The sequence below is a fragment of the Panthera onca genome, chromosome C2 (assembly GCF_046562875.1).
Source record: "Panthera onca isolate mPanOnc1 chromosome C2, mPanOnc1 haplotype 2, whole genome shotgun sequence".
Classification (NCBI taxonomy): Eukaryota; Metazoa; Chordata; class Mammalia; order Carnivora; family Felidae; genus Panthera; species Panthera onca.
In genome coordinates this window covers 29,159,893-29,182,512 of record NC_138347.1, presented here as the reverse complement: position 1 = coordinate 29,182,512, position 22,620 = coordinate 29,159,893, and the positions used below count along the sequence as shown (strand labels likewise).

Below are 22,620 nucleotides of genomic sequence, written 5' to 3'. Positions count from 1 at the left end.
TTAAAAGATTGTTTTAAGTTTATTTATTTATTTTGAGAGAGAGAGCACGTGCAGGCATGCACGCATGTGAGCAGGGGACGGGCAGAGAGAGAGGGAAAGACAGAATCTTAAGCAGGCTCTGCACTGCCAGCACAGAGCCCAATGTGGGGCTTGAAGCCACAAACAGTGAAATAATGACCTGAGCTGAAACTAAGAGTCACTTAACTGACTGAGCCACCAGGTGCCCCCAAAAATCTTAAAAGATTTTTAAGACAAAATGTAATAACTAAGTCTTTAAGACATTTCTTCTAAAAATAAGACAGTACACATCTACGTATGGCATTTATCCATTTCCACAAAGAAAAGATGGCTGTAAATGGTAGCATATAAAAGCAATAATTCTTAATGCTTATAGAAAAAAAAAGTATTTATCTTACTACCACTCTGTGGTATTGCATAAAACACTGTATATTGTATAACATACGTTAATATATAAAATTCTTACCAAAAGAATCTGAATGTATGTACCCAAAGTAGCAGCAACTTTTCTGATGTTTTTAACTGCTCTGTTGTAAATAAAAGTTGTAGCACCCCGGTTCCAGTCTACTACAATTACATTCAGATCCTCGTGATTCAACAAAACCTTTAGAAAGTTCTGAAGCCATTTAGGAGTGGAGCCCATTGGTCTGTATCCATGAATAATCCAGACTGTTTTCTTGCTTGTATTGAAATTAACATTAAGTGAGTTATTCTGCTCAAACAGTGGCTCAGCACAGGAAGGGTTGTTTCTTGTATACATCATCAAAACAATGTCCATTTGGGGAGAAAACAAATCTTTGATGGAATGCAATATGTTTAGCTGAGAGAATTCAAGGCATGGTCTTTTATTCTCTGAAATTGAAAAAAAATTCAGTTAAGCTGAGTACTGGGATAGTATTTGATACAATTCTTATTTATCTGTACAAAACAGCAATGTTGTGACTAAAATCATTAATATTGTTAGTAACGAAAGTATTATTCACACCAGTAAAAGTACATAAATTGATTGTGAGCTTTAAAAGAAATTCTGCAGAAGAATACTTACATGTGAATAATAATCATTCAAAAATATATTTTATCTAATTAGCGATCAAATAAAAAATCAAAACAATATGGTATAAGTTTCTTCCTATCAAATTAAAGAAAATGAAGAAAATCATATTAATACTTAATACTTGTGAAGGTAAATTTGACACATAATTATATAAATGAATGCTAAGAGTATAAATTGGTATAACATCCTTTCCTTTTGAAATTGAAATTATGTGGTACACATTCATAATCTTAAAAATATGTATTCTTCCTCACTTTCCTTCTAGGATTTATATTAATGAAATAAACAATTTGTATTAAATATAAGACATTAATAACAGGTTTATGCATAATTGTACAAAAATTTAAAACAACTTAAATATCATCATTTAGTATTTTCTACTTTTTTTAAGTTTATTTATTCATTTTGAGGGGACAAGAGGACAAGTGGAACAGAGACATAGAGAGAAAAAGAAACAGAGAGAATCTTAAGCAGGGCCCATACTGTCAGCACAGAGCCTGATGTTGGGCTTGAACACACAAACCATGAGATCATGATCTGAGTTAAAATCAAGAGTCAGACACTTAACCAACTTAGCCACCCAGGCACCCTGTCATCTTATAGTATTTTTATCAATGCATGCATCCTATATGTCTGCCTATCTATCTATCTTATGTACCTACCTACCTATCTATCCATCCATCTATCCTACAAGGAAGTACGGAAGAAAATAAAATATCTAAGCCAAATCAATAGCAAGAATCATAGCTAGGCAGTGAAACAATGGCTGCTTTTTTAATTTTCTTTTCCATAGGTTCTCAGAATTGTAATTTCTTTCAAAGTAAGCATGTAATCCCATTTGTTTTTATTTCTAAAAAGAGAGAGAGCATGTGAGTGGGAGAAAGGGGCAGAGGGAGAGAGAGAGAGAATCTTAAGCTGCTTCACACTCAGCGTGGAGCCCAACAGGGGGCTGATATCAGGACCCTGGGATCTATGACCTGAGCTGAAATCAAGAGTCTGATCAACTTACTGAGCCACCCAGGCACCCCTCAATTTTTTTTTTTATGAGAGCATATGATTGTACTGTTTCTGGAGGTTTTACTTGTTAAAAGATTTGGGAAACAATTTGCCAGTATATATCAAAAATTCACAAAATCATTAATATACTTCATGTCAATAATTCTACTTCTAAAAATTTATCCCAAGAAAAGAGTCATTTAATCATATAAAAAAGGAAGAAAGATTTCAATTAGGAGGAGAAACAAAGATTGGGGACAGGAAATGATGATTCAAGTTAAAAATCATCGTTTTACTGGAATGGGAAATAATTGGAGAAGGAGAGGGTAGCAGTTACAATAACTAAGGAAATAATTGCACACCAGGGTGTGCAAACTGAAAGACTCAACACAATCTAGAGGAAATCAGTTAATTAGACTCATCAAGAGACTTCCTAGAAACTGGTTTGGGTTTTGATGAAAGAGAAAAATATCCTAAAAACATCAAGGCAGAAAATCCATGTTAAAAATAGAGGAACGAAGTCTTGATGACTTCAGATTTGCCTTCCGAAGCAATACATTAGACAGATAAAAGTGTAATGAATGAAGGTTATAAGTGGAAAAGTTTGTGGCCTAAGAATTTTATATCCTCCCTTAAGTGCACCACTCACAAATGACACAGTACAGTTCCCGACATCATCATTGTTAAATAAGTGCTATATTTAATGAAGACCAGATCCACAGAAACTCACAGTATAAAAAGATTGAAAGTGAGCATAGAAATAGGTTAGACACCAATATAAGTGTAAATATTAAAAACTGGGTAAAACAAATGCAATATCAAAAGGCATTCTTATTTGAATGCTTGATAAGAATATTTAAATATTAAGACAAGTCAATATACTAATAAGATGGGAATTTCAGTTAAAAGTAGTATCAAAAAAGTAGGTGTGGATAAAATTCTTTAACTGGGGGATTCAAAAGATGTCAGTTATTTTTAATTTTAACATATAGTTAAATGTGGCTTTAAAAAGATATTGAAACCTGAAATGTTAAACCCTGTACTATGTAAAACAGTACATGTAACTTTGTACACACTAAAAACATAGAAGTACAGCAATGTATATATATATATAAGAAAAAATGAAAAAGAGAAATATAGAAAGTTAAATCCATGAAAAAAAATAATACAATTATACTAGAGAAAAAAATATATGATACATACATACTTATGTAACTGTATAAAGATTGCCTATTCAAAAACAAAGAATCTTCAGTTTTCATTAAAAAAATGACACTTAGCTATAAGTTATTTAAAAGAAGTACACAGAAATTTTAAATAAATGGGAAGGTATATTCTACACAAAATAAAAGGAAAGCTGTTTGGTATACTAGATTATAAGGGTGGCTCCAATTCATCCCCCTTTCCTTGCCATGGAAAATAGGATCTTGGTATATATAATACAAGCAGAAACTTAAAATGGGCTTATACATCGCGGGGTTGGCCTCTCCTACTTTGGCCATCACCATGAGAATATCCCTGGTCTGGCCTGTTAGAAGAAGAGAAAGAGGTGTAGAAGAGCCCAGCTCATAAAGTTCCCAGCTGGTCACCCCAGGTGACTGACAGCCAGTCAAAAGCAAAACATGCAAGTGAACCCAACAGAAGAGCAGTGCTACCTAACCACAAAATCCCCACCTGACTCCACAAGTATGACTAATGCTGCTTTAAGCCAAATGCTACTGAGGGCCTGGGGTTTTGTTCTGTTCCATGGTGTTTGGCTTTACTGTGACATGATATAATTTATTTCACTGGTAATATTAATATCAGGTACAGAAAATAAAAACAAATGTCTTTAAAAGATAATAAAACGTTACACTAGTATACAGTAGAACTCCTAAAAAAAACATTGAACTGAATTATGGTAGATGTTAGGAATAGAAAAATAAAGTTCTATATATCTAAAACTTATCAGAATTCCCAATAATACTGTCATATTTCTCAGCAGAAACTTTGTAGCCCAGAAGGCAGTGAGATGATATATATTTAAAGTGATGAAAGAGAAAAACTTTCAACCTAGAATTCTATATCCAGCAAAACTGCCCTTAAAAAAATGAGAGCTAAGTTAAGACATCCCTAGACAAACAAAAGCTGAGGGAATTCACTACCATAGACTTGGCTCTACATGAAATAACAATGGGAGCCTTCAAGTTGAAATGAAATGGCATTATACAATAACTTAAAGTCATATGAAAACATAAAGAGCTCTGGAAAGGGCAAATGTATAAACAAATACAAAAAATAGTATTTTTAAATTTTGATTTATAACTCTTTTTATTTTCTATAGAATATAAAAGGCAAATGCATAAATACAATTATAAATCTATGTTAATGGTATGCAATATAAATACAAAATTTGTGCCATCAACAACTGAAATGAGGAAAGCAGAGCTATAAAGGAGTAGTTGTTTATGTAAAAGTTAAGTTTTTTATTGAAGTCTTTATTTTTTTGAAGTTAACTTAGTATCAATTTAAAATAGATTGTCATAACTTTAGGATGTTACAAGTAATCCCTATGATAACCAAAAAGAAAATAATCTATAGAACATATACAAAAGAAAATGAGAAGGGAATCATAATGTGTCACTAAAAAAAAAAATTAAATACTAGACAGTAATGGAGGAAATGAAAGACAAAAATGAGCTCTAAGACATATAAAAAACAAATAAGAAAATGGAAAAAAATAAGTGCTTCCTATCAGTAATAACTTTAAATGTAAATGGATTAAACCACTTAATAAAAAGAAATAGATTGAAAGAGTGGATAAAAAACAACAACATCCAAGTGTATGCTGTCTACAAGAGACTCACTTTAAAGACATTCATAGGTTGAAAGTGTTAGGATGCAAACAAGATATTCAATGCAAAAAGTAACTGAAAGAGAGCAGGGATATGAAGAGATATCTCCACACTCATGTTCACTGCAGCATTATTCACAATAATCAAGACATGGAAACAACCTAAATTTCCTTAAGTGAATGAATGGATTTTAAAAATGTAGTATATATACATAATAGAATTTATTCAACCATAAAAAAGTAAATCCTGTCATTTGGAACAGTAGATAAAACTAGAGGGCATTATGCTAAGAGAAATAAGCCAGCAGAGAAAAACAAATGCTGTATAATATCAACTATAAATGGAATCTAAAAACAAAAACAAAAAACAAAAAAACAATTTCATATTAACAGATAATAAAATGGTGGTTACCAGAGGCTTGGGACTGGTAAATGTGGAGGTACAGTAACTTCCAGTAACAATATAAATAAGTTCTTAGGATCTAGTGTGCATCAGGTGACTATAGTTAATAATACGATACTGTATATTTGATTATGTAATAATATAATATTGCATACTTGAAAGTTGCTGAGAGTGAATCTTAAGCATTCTCATCATGCACAGAAAAAGTGTTAATTTTGAGAGGTGATGGATGTATTAATTATCTTGATCTTGGTAATCATTCCACAATGTATATGTGTATCAAATCATCACATTGTAAAATTTAAATATACACAATTATATTTGTCAATTATTCCTCAATAAAGTTTGGGATAAGAAAAGAACAGAGATTGGGACATCTATACTTCTACCAGAGAAAATAGACTCTAAGTTAAAAATTCTTACAAGAGATAAAGAAGGACATAATAGAACTAAAACCATAAAACTCTTAGAAGAAAATACAAGAGAAAACCTCAAGACTTTGGGTCTCAAAATTACTTTTTGAGAATTACCAAAAACAGCACAGACAATAAAAGAAAAAAGGATGAAATGTACTTCATCAAAATTAAAAACTTTTGTGCATTGAAGGACATTATAAACAGAGTGAAAAGGCAATCCAGGGAATGGGACAAAATGTTTAACAATCATATATCTGATAAGGGATTTATATTCAGAATACATAAAGAACTCCCATAATTCAATAACAACAAACAACCAATTAAAAAACTGGCAAAAGATTTGAATGGACATATAGATAAGATATACAAATGGCTAATAAGCACACGAAAAAATGCTCAATCTCACTAATCATTAGAGAAATGCAAATCAAAACCATAATGAGATACCACTTCAATTCCATTAGAATCTGAAGGTAAAAGATGTAGCTACTACCAAGAAACACAAAATAACAATTGTTGGCAAGAATGTGGAAAAATTGGAATGCTGCCCATTGCTGATGGGAATGGAAAATGGTATGGCGGTTCCTTAAAAAATTAAAAATAAAATAACAATATAATCTAGAAACTCCACTTCTGGGTATACACCTAAAAGAACTGAAAGCAGAGACTCAAAGAGATATTTATACCACCATGTTCATAGAAACATTATTTATAATAACCAAAAGGTGGAAGCAATCCAAGCATCCATCAATAGATCAATGTAAAAACAAAATCTGGTATACACATACAATAAAATATTATTCAGCCTTAAAATGAAAGTAAATTCTGACATGTGCTGTAACACGGAAGAACGCTGAAGACATTATACTAAGTGAAATAAGCCAGTCACAAAAATACAAACACTGCATGATTACATTTACATGAGTACCTACAGTAGTCAAGATAGAGAGACATAAAATAGAATAGTGGTTGCCAGGGGCTGGGAAGGAGAGGAAAATGGGGAACTATGTTTTTTATAGGTATAGAGTTTCAGTTTGGAAAGATGAAAACGTCCCGGCGATGGATAGTGGCAATGGTTGTACAAAATGTGAGTGTACTTAATGCCACTGAACTGTAAAAATTATTAAAATGGCGATTTTTATATGTGTTTTACCACAATTAACACAAAACCTTCTAGAATCCAATTCCTGTCATGAAATATATCAGATTCCATACTTCTCTTACTTCAGTAAACAACTCGAACAGTGGATAAAATGTGTATATGAAACTTTAGACACTGGACAACAAAAAGCACAGAACTGTGATCTCTAAAAGAAAGGAAACAAATTATGTGAACACTATAATCTAGTAGCTTCCTACCTGGAGATAGTCTCCCTTAGTGCAGAAAGTTTGGACCCAAGGAGAGCATGATGATGTTACCAAGTTGGGGAGAAAGATCAGGGTTTGGGGAGAGTAAAACAACTAGAATTTCTAGATTATATGCTGCAAAAGAAGTGGCTCTACAGAGGCAGAGGCTTGAAATCTGCAGAGGGGTCCCCAAGAATCGGTTGCTGTATACAGACCTATGCATGCATAATGTGAAACTCCACAAAGAGCTGTAAACTGAACAGTTCCAGAGGTCACAATGCTCTGGGAGACAATGAAGCCCTGGCTAGCCAGAGTAGAAAGACCTTAAGGAACATCATGGACATTCAACAGAGACCCTAGAAAGGTCACATTTGGTTTTAAGAGAGCTAAACTAGCTCTAGAGTGAAAGAGACTCATCTTTTCCTCTTTTCATTCTCTCAACTCTACTTGCTTTGATTCAGCTTCATTCTCTGGCAGGCGACAGGCTATATGTCTGTAATATTGAGAGAAAATATTAATGATCTTGAAGTAAGCAAATATTTCTCAGACAAGATTACAGTGAGTGTGAAACATAAACGAAAAAGGTGATAAATTGGACAGTCATAATGAAACATGTCTGTTCCTGAAAAGACACTCATCGTTAAGAATGTGAATATGTAGGCTTGTAATATGTACACCTGAAAATCACCTGTATCCAGAATATGGTGGGGTGGATGGAATCTGAGTGTTTATATACACATATACGTTAAACACACGAACTCAATTTTTCAGAATTGTCAAAATAATTGAAGACACTTAACAAAAGATGGTATAATGGCCTAAGATCCATGCTCAACATCACTAGTCACCAGTAAAATATAAGTTAAATTAAAATAATAATATCACTACACACCCACTTAAAAAGACGGAGGGGCACCCGGCTGGTTCATCCAACTCCTGATGTCGGCTCAGGTCATGATCTCTCACTTGGAGAGATCAAGCCCCGCATCAGGATTTTCTCTCTCTCCCTCTCTGTCCCTCTCCCACTGGTGCGTAGTTTCTCTCTTTTTCTATCAAAAATAAACTTTAAAAAAAATATGGACAGAACCAAGTATAGGTGAGGATGTAGGGCAACTTGAAGCATCCTTCATTGCTAAGGGAAGTAACAAAATGATATATTTTGGAAAACCATTTAGCAATTTCTCAAAATACTAAGTATATACTTTTATGACCCTAAAAAATCAGTTTCAATTGTTTACCTCTGAGAAATAAAAGCATTTGTCCACAACATGTACAAGCTCATAGACATTTTTTCATAAGGACCCCAAACTGGAAAAAACCTGCATGTCAATAAAAGGAGTATAGATATACAAACTGTGGCATAATTATACCATGTAATACTACCCAGCAATAAAAAGGAATAAGCTGCCCATACATGCAACAACTTTGATAAGACATGATGATGAACAAAATGTTCCACAAAGAAAAGTACATGTTGTTTAATCCCATTTTTATGAAATTCTTGAAAAGGGATATTTAATCTAGAGTATCAGAAAGCAGGTCAGATTTGTTTAAAACCAGACAAGGAGAGGGGGTTACTTGCAAAGAGCTAACTTTTGGTAACTCAATAAATATTTTATTTTTTGATAAGACTGTTACATGCCATGTAAAATGTGGTGCACATATTTTTAAAAACTCATCAAAGTATACTCTTAAATGAGTACATTTTAGCATATATAAGTTATACCTCAATAAAGTTAAAAAAAACTTATAGTAAAGTTCTAATTTTTTTACAAAACAGAGAAAAACATAAAGCTTAATCATTTTTAGAAGCTAGAATATCTCTAATATCAAGCATAACAAAAATAGGGCAAATATCCACATAGATAGATACAGGAGCTATAAATTACTACAACTCATGTAACAATTAAAGGCAAAATTCCCAAATAACACACTCACAAGCATACACAGTCCATAGCACAGTCCACAGCATAAAACTAGAACAAGAGTTAATACTATATTATATAAATTAAAAATAGAAGTATATTTTATTAAAATGACAAAATATTACCTATTACATGCCAATAACGATTGTCGTATTAGTGATGAAACATTAGTGACATTATTTCCATTAAAATTAAAAAAATATAAAACATCTGCTGTCATACATTCTTCTGTCTAACTCAGCAACAATATAAGAAAAACAACCAAACTCAACACCTGAAAGACAAATAATCCAGTGAAGAAATGGGCAGAAAACATGAATAGACACTTTTCCAAAGAAGACATCCAGATGGCCAACAGATACATGAAAAGATGCTCAACGTCACTCATCAGGGAAATACAAATCAAAGCCACACTGAGATACCACCTCACACAGCTCAGTGGCTAAAATGAACAAATCAGGAAACTACAGATGCTGGTGAGAAGGTGGATAAAAGAAAACCTTCTTGCACTGTTGGTGGGAATGCAAACTGGTGCAGCTGCTCTGGAAAACAGTGTAGAGGTTCCTCAAAAAATTAAAAATAGAACTACCCTATGATAGCTAGTAGCTAGAGTCAAACCACATGAGACCCTTAAATACAGAGAACAAACTGATGGTTGACGGGGAGGGGCAGAGAGGGGACATGGGTGATGGGCACTGAGGAGGGTGCTTGTTGAAATAAGCACTGGGTGTTGTATATAAGCCAATTTTACAATGAACTATTTTTAAAAAATTCAAAAAATAAAATAAAAAAATTCAAGGCCCCCCAGCAAAAAATATATATAAGAAAAGAAATATAATCATTGGGTACAGACATAACTTGCTTAATGTGATATATTCTATTAAAAATATGAAAACAGAAACTCAAAAAATTAATCCAAGGGGAAGTTTTAATATACACATATAAAAGAGGCACCTGGGTGGCTCAGTTGGTTAAGCCTCTGACATTGGCTCAGGTCATGATATCACAGTTCATGGGTTCAAGCCCTGTTTCAGGCTCTGTGCTGACAGATCAGAGCCTGGAGCCTGCTTCATATTCTGTGTCACCTCTCTCTCTGCCCCTCTCCTGCTCACTCTGTGTGTGTCTTTCTCTCTCAAAAAATAAATAAAACTAAATGGGCACCTGGGTGGCTCAGTTGATTAAGCCTCTGACTCTTGGTTTCAGCTCAGGTCATAATTTTGTGGTTTGCAAAATCAAGCCCCACACTGGGCTCTGTGCTGACAGTTCAGAGCCTGCATGGGATTCTCTCTCTCCCTCTGTCTCTGCCCCTCCCCCCGCTTACTCTCTGTCTCTCTCTCAAAAATAAATAATCTTGAAAAATTTTTAAATAAATATTAAAAAATAGATATATAAATATATAAAAATCATTAGCCTTGGCTCATATTAGCAATAGTCAATATAAAATATAATAAAATTATTAAAACCCACAAAAATATAAATATTAATAATATTGCTGCAAATATATTTTATATTTACAGTTCTCCAGCTTTTCTTTTTCAAAATTTCCCCCACAGTAAGTGAATTTTTGGAGCTAACCATAAAGATATGCTCTCCCTTCATCCTAGACCAATTTGAATACCCAATCAACCTAGACCCAAGATTAGACCACAGGGGAATGTAAAATCCAAACGGGTCCATTCAGGACCCTTTGGGGTGGGTGGATATAGACCATGGGAGAGAAAGTGGCTTTCTTTCCAGATTTCAAGCTATAAGGAAATAAATCCTGAAGCTACAGACGGTAATCTTTTTTTTTTTTTTTTTCAGTACTTGGATCCAGTGGTATTTAATGCAAAACTTTTCAGTTATATGACATAATAAGTTCCATATACATATATATATATATATGTATATATATATATATGTATATATGTATATTACTTAACCATCAAAAAGAATGAAATATTGCCATTTGCAACAACGTGGATAGAGCCAGAATGTATTATGCTAAGTGAAATAAGTCAATCAGAGAAAGACAAATCCATATGATTTCACTAACATGTGGAATTTAAGACACAAAACAGATGAATATATGGGAAGTTGTGGGGGTGGAGAGAGAGGGAAACATACCGCAAGAGACTCTTAACAATAGAGAAAAAAACTGAGGGTTGACAGAGGGAGGTGGGTGGGAGATGGGCCAGATGGGTAATGGGTACTAAGGAGGGCACTTGTTGGGATGGGCACTGGGCGTTGTATGTAAGTGCCGAATCACTGAACTCTACAACTGAACCCAATATTGCATTACATGTTAACTAAACAAAATTTAAATATAAATAAATAAATAAATAAATAAATAAATAAATAAAGTTCCTTCTTTCCTTAGCTAGTTTGAACCAGGTTCCTATGATTTGCAAGTTAACTAGCCCTTTGAAAAGAGGAGAAGAAAGAAGAGAGAAAGGATGAAGAAAAGAAGGAGGAAAAAGAGAAAAAGAAAGAAGACCAGAAGGGAAAGAGAAATATACAGTGCCCCTAAAAGAAAAACAAAGCTTAAAAATATTACAAAGGAACGTAAAAGATTTGAATAAACACTGAGATATACCATGATCCAGAATGGAAGATCTATTATCACAAAATCAATTCTACTCATATTAAATTTATATGTGTAATATGATTCTGAATTAAGGTCTCAATGAGATGTTTCCAGGGAGGGGATAAATGCTCAAGGAAAATGAATGATATTTTAAAGATAATAAATGGGCATGATTAAAATTATGTTTATATTATAAACTAATTAAAAAGAGGCCCAGAAACTGCATCAAGAATTGATATACAGGTTAATGAAACTGAATGGGAACACCCAGAAATAAACTATATTACCCATAATAATTATGGCAATCCATGGTCAAAGATAATGGATTTTTAAATAAACAATGACAAGGATAATTGATGTTAGTCCTATTTAAAAATGCCATGTAAAAATTAAATTATATGACCTAGAAAAATATAGTTAATATGTGCATGACCTCAGTTTGAGGAATGACTTTTTAGCATAAAAACAAAAGAAACTATAAAGTAGGAGACTAATAGGTTTCACAGCACATAAATTTAAAACTTCTGTACATAAAAACTATATACCAGCCAAAAGACAAAATATATAAGCTAGGGAAATATTTTCAATGTAAGGTAGGAAAGGAATTGATATGCTTACAAGTAAGTATAAATGAAGAAAAAGAATACCCACCTGAATACCAAGTGAAAGATATAAACAAATATTTTATAAAATAAAATATGAAAATGGCTCATAGAGTTATCAAAATGTACTTAATCTTCTTAAAAATCAAATAAAAATTACAATAATATTTTCTTATCATATTTTTATTATACCCATTAATAACATCAATTTATATCACAGGATTTTTAACAGTGAATATTTGAGAATCAACTAAATGCACAGAAATGAGAGACTAGAAAAATAAATTAATGGTGTATCCATATGATGGGGACTGTAAGCAGCAACCAAAAAATTTATATAATCCATATATATGTGTGTGTTAATATACATTTGTAAGTTTTATCTGTTATATATATGTATATATATATATATATATTATACTAAAAACATACACATTTGTGCACACATACATATTTATTATAATAGAACTGATAGGAAATAAAACAACTTAGTTATTGTCAATATTGGAGTCATTTTTTCTGTATTTTTATGTGTGTTTTCTATTTTTTGTACTTCACCATTTTCTAAATGTTCTAGATCTAAAATATGCATTAATTTTACACTAATGAAAAATGATTTAAATAGGCTTCAATTAATTGATAATGACAATAGCAAAAATAAGTTAACAGCAAAAGGATGAATATATCAAGAACAGAAAGGCAAGTATCATTTTTTTAAATCCTGTTTGAAAAATTAACAAATTGAGGGTCTAGAGAATACAGTAAGTAATTCTATTGTGGTAAGAAATTCAGTAGCAGGGGCACAGTATCAGATTCCATTGCCAAATATGTAGGGAGATGATGACTCTAGTAATCTCAACAGAGGTACACTGAGAAAGAATTCTGACAATCTTCTGAGACTTCAATTCTAGAAGCAGTAAAATTGTTAAAAAATATCAAAGACATATGGTGGAATTAGGATAATCATTCTAAGTTGTTCAGTTGTATCTCTGAAATATATTTCCATTACAGTGACAATGGCTGTGATGAAGACAAGGGGATCAAAATGGACAGAGTCCAGAAACATGGACAGTGCCCTGGACATGGGCAGCTGAGACCCAAGTGCCTCTAGCCTCCTCAAATATCTCTTGTGACTCTGAGTAAATCTTCTCATCTCTGAGTCTTGGTTTCTTTAAATGCAAGGAGTTGAAGCAAATGCTCCCTATGACTTGTATTATTCTAACATTCTTTGATTCCAAACCCATTTTCATACTCAGTAAGCTGCTAAGACCAGTTAGTCTGCCTTGCAACTTTCAGTGTTGACCAAGCCAATAACAGAGGAGCCTCAAAACCCAGCCAAAGAAAGCCAACAATCCCAACACATTCTGGAAAGGTCTACTGCTACTTCCTTTGATAATCCTCTGATATCCCACACTCACCCTAAAAAGACTCCATGAAAACCTCTTTTCTCTTTTCCCCATTTCTGAAAACAAAACATATTTGTTAACACCTATAAACAAAACCATCAATGATAGTAATAATGGCTAATGGTTATTTAGCACTCACTCTGTGTTGGGCACTGTGGTGCTTTTGTATTTGCTATCCTTTCCCTCATTTTATATATGAAGAAAGGTCACACAATTAGAAGCAACAGAACATTTATGAGTGATATCTGAAAAGCATAACCATATTCACAGCACAAGTTACTATGTAAACAGTTGAGCAACATAAGTTCACTAGCTTAATTATACTCATGTGTAATAAAAAGAATGAAGACCTTTGGGGGCTAGCAAAATATCAGGTACCAAACAGTAGACTGACTTTATAGCTACAAAATCAGAGATTTTTATGGTCATAGAGCCAGTTAAGACACAAAACTGTAGGTAGAACTGTAATATCTCGGAAGGCTAGAGGCAGAAAGCAAAATTAAAGGTAAAAGTATCCTTAATTTTCTGATTCTGAAGCAATCAAAGCACATTTAGAAAATGTACACTTATTTAACAAGTCATAAGTAGTCCAGATATTCAATCCACAACTCTTCCAACTGTGCAAATGTTTGCAAAGTCGTTAAAAATGAAGCTGACTACACACACAAAAAATAAACTTGATGTCTGATAGGTCTTGAGGCCAAGAATTCTCAAGCATGGTTTTAAAAATGGGTGTAAAAAATGACTGGGAACGTTTGTTCAAAGTGTAGTTTCCTGGTCCCATCCCCAGAGATTCTGGTTTGGTAGGTAAATCTGCATTTTAAAATGCATAACCCAGGGGATTTCCGATATAGGTAGTCCATACAAGTCTACCACAACTGTGTACAGGTAGATATAACATGAAGACTTATACCTGGAAGTTAATCTGAGACAATTACAGAGAAAGGGTACATGGGAAGAAAACAGCAGATTATTCTAACCTAATTTATAACTGACCAAATCATACTTTATCTCCTTTGAGCTTTTCAATGCAGTGAGACAGTATTATAACTTTTACTTCCATTTAAAAATGAGGAAACTGAGGTTCACAGGAGCTAAGTGATTTGTCTGGGATTATAAGCTGCCAGGACTTGAATCTGGGTCTTTTAATTGCAAATTCCATGTTCTTGCATGTTCCCCTTATTTTAAAGACACTTTGGTACAATAAATTGTACCAATAAATTTGGTACAATAAGTTGCTTGTAGTCATCTGATTTTAGCAGATCAGTGGAAATGAATTACTAGTCATATCAGATTTTTAAATACAAATTATACAAATTTACATAAATTGTACAAAATTTTTATACAAATATATAAATTTTTATACAATTACATAATGATGAATTTATTGAGTCCATGAGCTTAGAATGCCATGAGTTTCAGAAAGACCACTGCCCTACAAACAGCCCACTAAATAAAGTTCTACAAATATCTATACTCTCACTACTCAAAGTGCAGTCCCATATACCCACAGGCATCATCTGGGAGTTTATGAGAACTGCAGAATCTTGGACTTCACCTCCTGCCTATGGGATAAGAATTTGTATTTTAAACAAGACTCCCAGGTGTTTTGTATTACATATATGATAAGTGCTATCTATCATCTTAGAAAAGTGACTCCATTTTTCTGAATTTCACTTTCCTCAACTGTAAAATGAGAAAGAAGAATTTTTTTTTTAAGTTTCTTTCTTATTTATCTTGAGAAAGAGTGAGAATGAGCAGGAAAGAAGCAGAGAGAGAGACAGAGAGAGAGAGAGAGAGAGAGAGAGAGAGAGAGAGAGAACATCAAGCAGGCTCCATGCTAACAGCATGGAACCTGATGCAGCGCTAGAACCTACAAACCGTGAGATCATGACCTGAGCTGAAATCAAGAGTCAGGTGCTTACCTGACTTAGCCCCCTATGAACCCCTAATTTATCTTTAATATCTCTTCCAGATTACCGGAACAAGAGAATTGGCAAACTATGGTCAGAAGGCCAAATCCGGCTGGCAAGATAAGGCAGGTTTTTACATTTTTAAATGGTTGAAAAAAATTAAAATAATATTTTGTGACACGTGAAAATTACAATAAATTCAAATGTTAGAGTCTATAATAAATTTTATTAGAACACAACAATACTCATTAATTTACGAATTATCTACGGCAGTTTTCACATTATGATGACAGAGCTGAATAGATGCAGCAGAAATCATATGGCCCTCAAAGCCTTAAATATTGATCAACCGGCCCTTTACAGAAACATTTGCTGCCCCTTGCTATGATAACAGCAGCAACTACAACTACCGTTTAAGCACTTATATGAGCAAAAAACTGTAACAAGAATATATATTAATATACTTTGAATATATATGCATACCGCTACATATCTGTACAGTTTGTTCAGCCATCTCTTCATTCCCATTTTTTCCATTAAAAATTTTTTTAAAACATTTGACTAATCTCAGTTTTTCAGAATGTTTTTCCTTTGTTGAAGGCATATATAACCATATAATGATTTTCATGTTGAGGAGTGTGAGGATTGAGGAGATGCTAAGAGACATCTATAAGAATCTCTAGCAGAGAAGGGAGGAGAATGTATGGTTTAAATAAAACATACTTACATGAAAGTAATTACTGAAAATTCAACAAAATTCCCTAGGCATGTGGGATTTCGAGGAAAATGACAGAGAGCACAAGAGTTTGCATGGGTTACAAATGATTTTGAGAACAGATGAATTCTTTACCTTATTTTCTATTTACTGTTATTAATATCTAAAAGGTCTTCTGTTCTATTTCAGTCAACAGAGACAGAAACATACTTAGTAATTATATCTGAGGGTTCCCAATTGAAAAATTAGGTAATTCCTAACTACTAATCAAAACAATAATCTTAGAAAGTCTGCCACATGAGGTTGGAGTAGAAACTATGATACTAAGATAATGCCAACTCTAAATGACATAAAAGTTAGGGGCTTAGACTTCAAATTTCTCTGACTTCCAATTTAAGGTGGCACTATCATGCATTACACAAATATAAAATGCCTACCAAGAAAAATCTAAATGAGAAAAAATATAATAAACTGTATATTAACACCATTTAGATTCTGCATTTGAATATAAAACTCAACATTTCTAGAATTTATGATAAACTCAAATATCTAATTGAAAAGAAACAAGAAATAATTTGAATTTCTAGGTGATATTTTAAGGTTATTCAAGTATGCATTCAATAATTTTTTAAAAGAAAATTTAAAACAAAATCATCTGCCTTTGCAAGGGACCAAAATCTATATGCATCATGAATTTTAAATTTATAACATTATCATAAAGTAGAACAAGTACTTCTACTTTATTACCAGAAAGAAATAAATGATATTACTAACATTAGTAACTTTATTACCATAAATCTGTAAAACAGGAGAATAAAGTTCTACTTTATTACTATAAACTAATTTTGGTTTTAGTCACACTTGAGCATAATAGGACAAAAAAAAAGTTGTAGTATACGTTTACTTGTTAGTTTTGCAATTGACAATTTACCTATGTAAACATTTTCCTCAAAAGTAAGATTATTTGAGCATTCAAATTGAAATAAGATGTTTATCAAGTCATGATTTTCAAATATTGATTTAATTTCTCTATTACTGAATTATTCTGTCTCTTGAATATTTGTTCTCTATTTACACCTTCTTATAAAAGGTTTTCTAGTTATTAACTGGAAATTAAGTAAAATACAGAATATAAAATTTACCAAACACACACACACACACACACACACACACACACACACAAACTTTATTCATAATTAACCATTTGATACAGTTAGTATTCACAATCATACTATTTCCTTTCATACCATGATGTCACAGAATTTTTTATCCCAGAATCAAAATACTATACTCATTATTTGACACACAATTTGGTAAGATAAATCAAATTATTAAGTTCTTACCAGATCTTGCCCAGCACATCAAACAAAGAAAAATGTATACTCTCATTTGGAATCCAGTAAAAGTAAAAGCAGCTCTGAGATTCAACACAAAAGAAATTCTGAAATTCATTAAGATGTCTCTTTTGTAAGATTGTCAGAGTCTGGTAGGTTTTAACATAAAAGATCCCTGATCTTTTGCTCCTCCCTGTTTGTTGAAAAGGTAAGGTAGGTTGTTTTTTTTTTTTTTTTTCCCTCTCATCTGGCTTGTGGTTGTAAAAGGATTTTTAAGTCAAAACTCTGTAATAAGTCACAAACAGCTGCCCAAGTTGAATTGAAGGGAAAGAAAAAGCTAATTATATCTTTCCTTATTCCTCTTAACCTCAGAATTTCAGAAGCGGTCAGGAAGAATATGTTTATTGAAAGCCTAGAGCAAATGTGATGTTAGAAAATGCTAGAAATGGAAAAAGTCAGAAAACGTTGTGGTTTATGTTCATTTTGATTACAAACCAAGCTGTCTTCATATACCATAAAATCAATAATAAAATCCATATCCATCAAGCTGTCAGATATAAAATATGACCTTTTCATGTTTATATCATTTTGCAACCCAAATTCAGTGGCTATTTTAAAATTCAAAATGCTAGCTTGTCTCTTGAGTTCTACAATTGGAAAATCAAAAAAACGTATTTTTGTTTTTAATATAACATTTTTTTTAAATTATTATAGGTTTCTTTTCGCATGTTTATTTTTCCCCTTATTTTCCTTCCAGTAATAGACTTTAGTAGGTCAGGAAAATAGAGAACAATTTTCAGTACATGCATTATCAGTTCAAAACTAAATTTGTTTTTTGTAAATTCAAGTTTCTATAAATTTGCAAAGATACTTTAAGAACAGTATCAGCAGAAACTAATCTGAAATCTAGGGAAATATTTCAAAGAATCCACAAACAAAATGAGATATTCATTTAAAAACTGTGAAAAATGTAAAAATCATGATTTTTAATTGTTTGATCTCTAGGGGGTTTATGTGAAACTTCATTTTTAGAAGGGGGCCATTACTATAATTTGACTGGAGACCACCAAATAACCTATGTCCTTTAATATCACTTAGCTGTAACAACTGTACTTCTCTAACAAAAATATAAATAAACCACATCTCTTCAAAATGTGGGAAAAAATGTAATGCAATTGTTGTACATGTTAAAAGAGATTATTAACAAGTTTATACTTAAATTAAAAGATAAACCCTTCCTATTTAACATATACTTCTTCTTTTATTTTGTGCTTTTGATGTGACACTGTAATATGAATCTTATACATTATTTTCATCATTGTCATTCTAAAGAGCTTATATTGAAAATCTCAACTTGGGGGCGCCTGGGTGGCTTGGTCGGTTAAGCGTCTGACTTTGGCTCAGGTCATGATCTCACAGTCCATGAGTTCGAGCCCCGTGTCGTCTCTGTGCTGACAGCTCAGAGCCTGGAGCCTGTTTCAGATTCTGTGTCTCCCTCTCTCTGCCCCTCCCCTGTTCATGCTCTGTCTCTTTCTGTCTCAAAAATAAATAAAAACGTTAAAAAGAAAATTTAAAAAAAAAGAAAATCTCAACTTGGCATTTAAGACAGTACAATACATAGCAGTAACAAAATATAAAAATTATACTGTTTTCATATTTTTTACTTACTGTCAATAGCGATAAAACAGATGAATGTCCATTGCATTAAATAGCATAATACTGAGGAGTAACAAAATATTATATAAAATGTCTATAATTTAGTAAGACAATATTTCTGTGCTTTTTTTAGTCCTCCTGAGAAATAAAAAATGATTTTAAGCTTACAGACATGGATACATTATTAATAATACTATAAAGGTGATAATGAGGATGATGAGGATGAAGATATAAAATTGATTGAGCTCTGTGTACCAGGCAGGCTTCCAGGCAGTTTATAGGTAATTATAATAGGTAGCTGAGTAGTGTATATTGAGATGGGGTAGTCATTGTTTATCAGAATATATTTTGGCACAATCTTTTGTATAATTTAGCAATATGTGTCAATTACCCTTTGATTCAGCAATTAAACATCCAAGATATTTTCCTACATAAATTTTTTACTAACGTATGTGCACAAAGGCATATGAGCAAGGATGTTAATATCAGTATTTTTTTAATGGCAAAAAACAATGGAAACAATGTAAATGTCTAATAGTGGGGGGGGGGGGGAATTAATCTAATTGGATACATACAGTGGATTAAAACTGATGTGTATAAATCACTATTTATTGGTAAAGAAAGTCTCCGTTACATAGCACAAAGGGAGAAAAGGCAAGCTACAAACAGTATGTATAGTAAGATTTATTTTCCTAAAATGTTTTTTGTATATATGTATATGTATATGTATATGCACATGTATATTTCAAACTAAGGAAGGTTTTCCTCCAAAATGTTTATGTCTGCATGGTAGACTTATTGATGATTTTTACTTTCTTATTTATTTCTTTAAACATTAAAAATATTTCTTTACAATAAGTATCTAATACAAGTAAAACAAACAAAAATCTTGGGACAGATACAGTTAAGAAAATCAGAATAAATAAAAAATGAAGGTAGGAAAAAAGTGAAGTCAAAAGTGAGGTCAATTTTAGAAAAAGCATCCACTAACTAGAGTCCCTTAATACTAATTTATCAAGTTTCTCCTTTCATTCATTCATTTATCCAACTTTTATTACGCATCTACTAATTTCCAGGTATAATGTAGTTGTCGAACATACAAAGTAGAGACATTTATTTATTCAAACTGTACTATATCAACAATTATTTATGATATATCCACAGATATGTCAGGGATTGTCCTAAGTACTGAAATATCTTTATTTACCTTATAGCAATTCACAGTGAGGAGGGCTTGAAAAAGGCGTATCTATGAAACTATGGCACCACACAACAGGACCGCCAGCTAATCTAGAGTGCAGACTTCAGGGAAGACCTTCAGGACATGCTGCCTGGGCTGAACTGCCAATGAGAGTAAGAGTCAGTTGGGCAAAGAAGCGAAGAAAGAAGCTCTAGTTTTAGCTAGATAGGTAAATAGATACACTTATTTATTTATATATATAGCTTATAGTTTTACATATATTATTATATGTAAACGTTTTCATTTTTGAATACATAAAGTTAGGGGTATAAAACATCCTGATAGGAGTTAAGAAAGGCTAATTCTTTATAGTGTACCATGCACTTAACACATTAAAACTTATATTTGGCTAATGGTCCAGGAAATGCTGAGGATAAAGTGAATTATATTTGGGGGTACCAGTTGAGTGTCCCACTTTGGCTTAGGTCATGAACTCACTTTCTCTCCCTCTCCCACTACCCTCTTCCACTTGTATTCGCGCGCTCTCTCTCTCTCTCTCTCCCTCTCTCAAAAAAAAAAAAAAAAATTAAACCAAGCAAAATCAAAAAGTGAAGTTTTTAAAATCCATTAAGAAGGTGGCTTTTTGAGGCAACTGGGTGGGTCAGTTGGTTAAGCAGCTGACTCTTGGTTTTGGCTCAGGTCATGATATCATGGTTCATGGGTTTGGGCTCTGAGTCAGGCTAGCTGCTGTCAGCAGAGCCCACTTCAGATCCTGGGTCCCCCTTGCTCTCTGCCCCTCCCCCGCGCTCACTCTCTTTCTCTCTCTCAAAAATAAGTAAACATTAAAAATAAGTGAATTATTTTTTAGCTACTGCTACGTTTATAACTACGTGTTCATTCAACAGAAGCTAGGAAATACAGTAAGCTTACGTTAGAAAAATGATATATATTAAGGTCAAATTCTGAACAGTTAACTGCACGAGCTTTCAAAGCTCATAACATTAATTTTTTTAATGCTTATATATTTTGAGAAAGAGAGAGCACACCCATACAAGCAAGCCGGGGAGGGGCAGAGGGAAAGGGGGGGAGAGAGAGAGAGAGAGAGAGAGAGAGAGAGAGAGAAGCAGGAGCCTATGATATGGGGCTCAATCATGACCTGAGCAGAAATCAGGAGTCAGACACTTAACCAGCTGAGCCACCCAGGCACCCCAGAGCTTATAACAGTAAAAAAAAGTACCATAGAAATACAAGCACCATAAACTTAGTCCTGCCAAAAGAAAAGAGGATTGATAAGAACATGAAAATCATACACATTTCTAAAAAAAGAAAAAAAAAACTATGATGCAAACCTCAAAACTATGATGCAAACCTCAATATAGCAAGACAACATGATTATCAACTATTTGTAAATATAGCTAAAGTTTTGTATCATTCACAATCATATACATGGGCACTGGAAATTTTACAATGAAACCTGAAGATACAGCTCCCAGATCAGTGTGACTGAGAGGAAACAAAAAATATGTTCATTTGGATAAGATTTATGAGATAAATGAATTTTAAAAATCAACAGAATTATACATAATAGAAATCTTCGGGTGTCCATTCACTTGATCAACACATATTTGTTATATAACTACAATGTGCTAGTTTCTTTAACCCCTTCCTACCCTACCACAATAATGTTGATGGCAGAGGAAAGTAAAAACGGAGACAAGACCTGTATACTTCTGATATATCAACAGAAGGTGACTGTTGAAGTTACTGACACATTATGTTGTATTTATTTGTATAGGAAGAAGTCTGTCTCTCTCATGCTGAAAGCTCTAGGACAGATCTTTACACTTAATCTTTGTTTTCCAAGGATTAAAGACAGAGGCAGGCACATAGTAAGCATTCAGAAAATATTAAATGAAGTACTGTAATTACATTAGCTCAATACATTCCTTAAGAAATAGAATTTGAATTCCTAAAAGTGAAATTACTTATGTAAAATCATGAAATTAAATAATGTCACAGTTCAATTAGAAATCAGGTTTCCAAAGATGTGTTCCTTTTCATTAGAAACGAAGGGCATTTTTGTCCACCAACTAAGTAAATGCGTGCAATGCAAAATGAATTATCGCCACTCCTAACTAAAGGCCAAATGATGTCCTGATTCCTTGTTTATTTACAGGATAATTTCAGGGTCTTTTGGAGACATGGATTCTTCAGAAAGGAAACCAAGTTAATAGTTGTCAGTTGATTTATTAATCT

The 22,620-nt window shown here is 32.8% G+C and overlaps 1 protein-coding gene across 3 annotated transcripts in view; it reads right to left on the bottom strand.

The window, feature by feature from the left end:
- Positions 1-22,620, bottom strand: part of LIPI (lipase I) — a 69,876-nt gene that overhangs the window by 46,369 nt on the left and 887 nt on the right. For all 3 annotated transcript variants that reach the window (XM_060640273.3, XM_060640271.3, XM_060640274.3), the window contains exons 2-3: positions 20,392-20,525; positions 485-870 (exon numbers count right to left, since the gene is read on the bottom strand). In XM_060640273.3, the coding sequence (XP_060496256.2) occupies positions 485-796 (312 nt within the window). In that variant the 5' untranslated portion in view covers positions 797-870; positions 20,392-20,525. The remainder of the gene's footprint in view (positions 1-484; positions 871-20,391; positions 20,526-22,620) is intronic.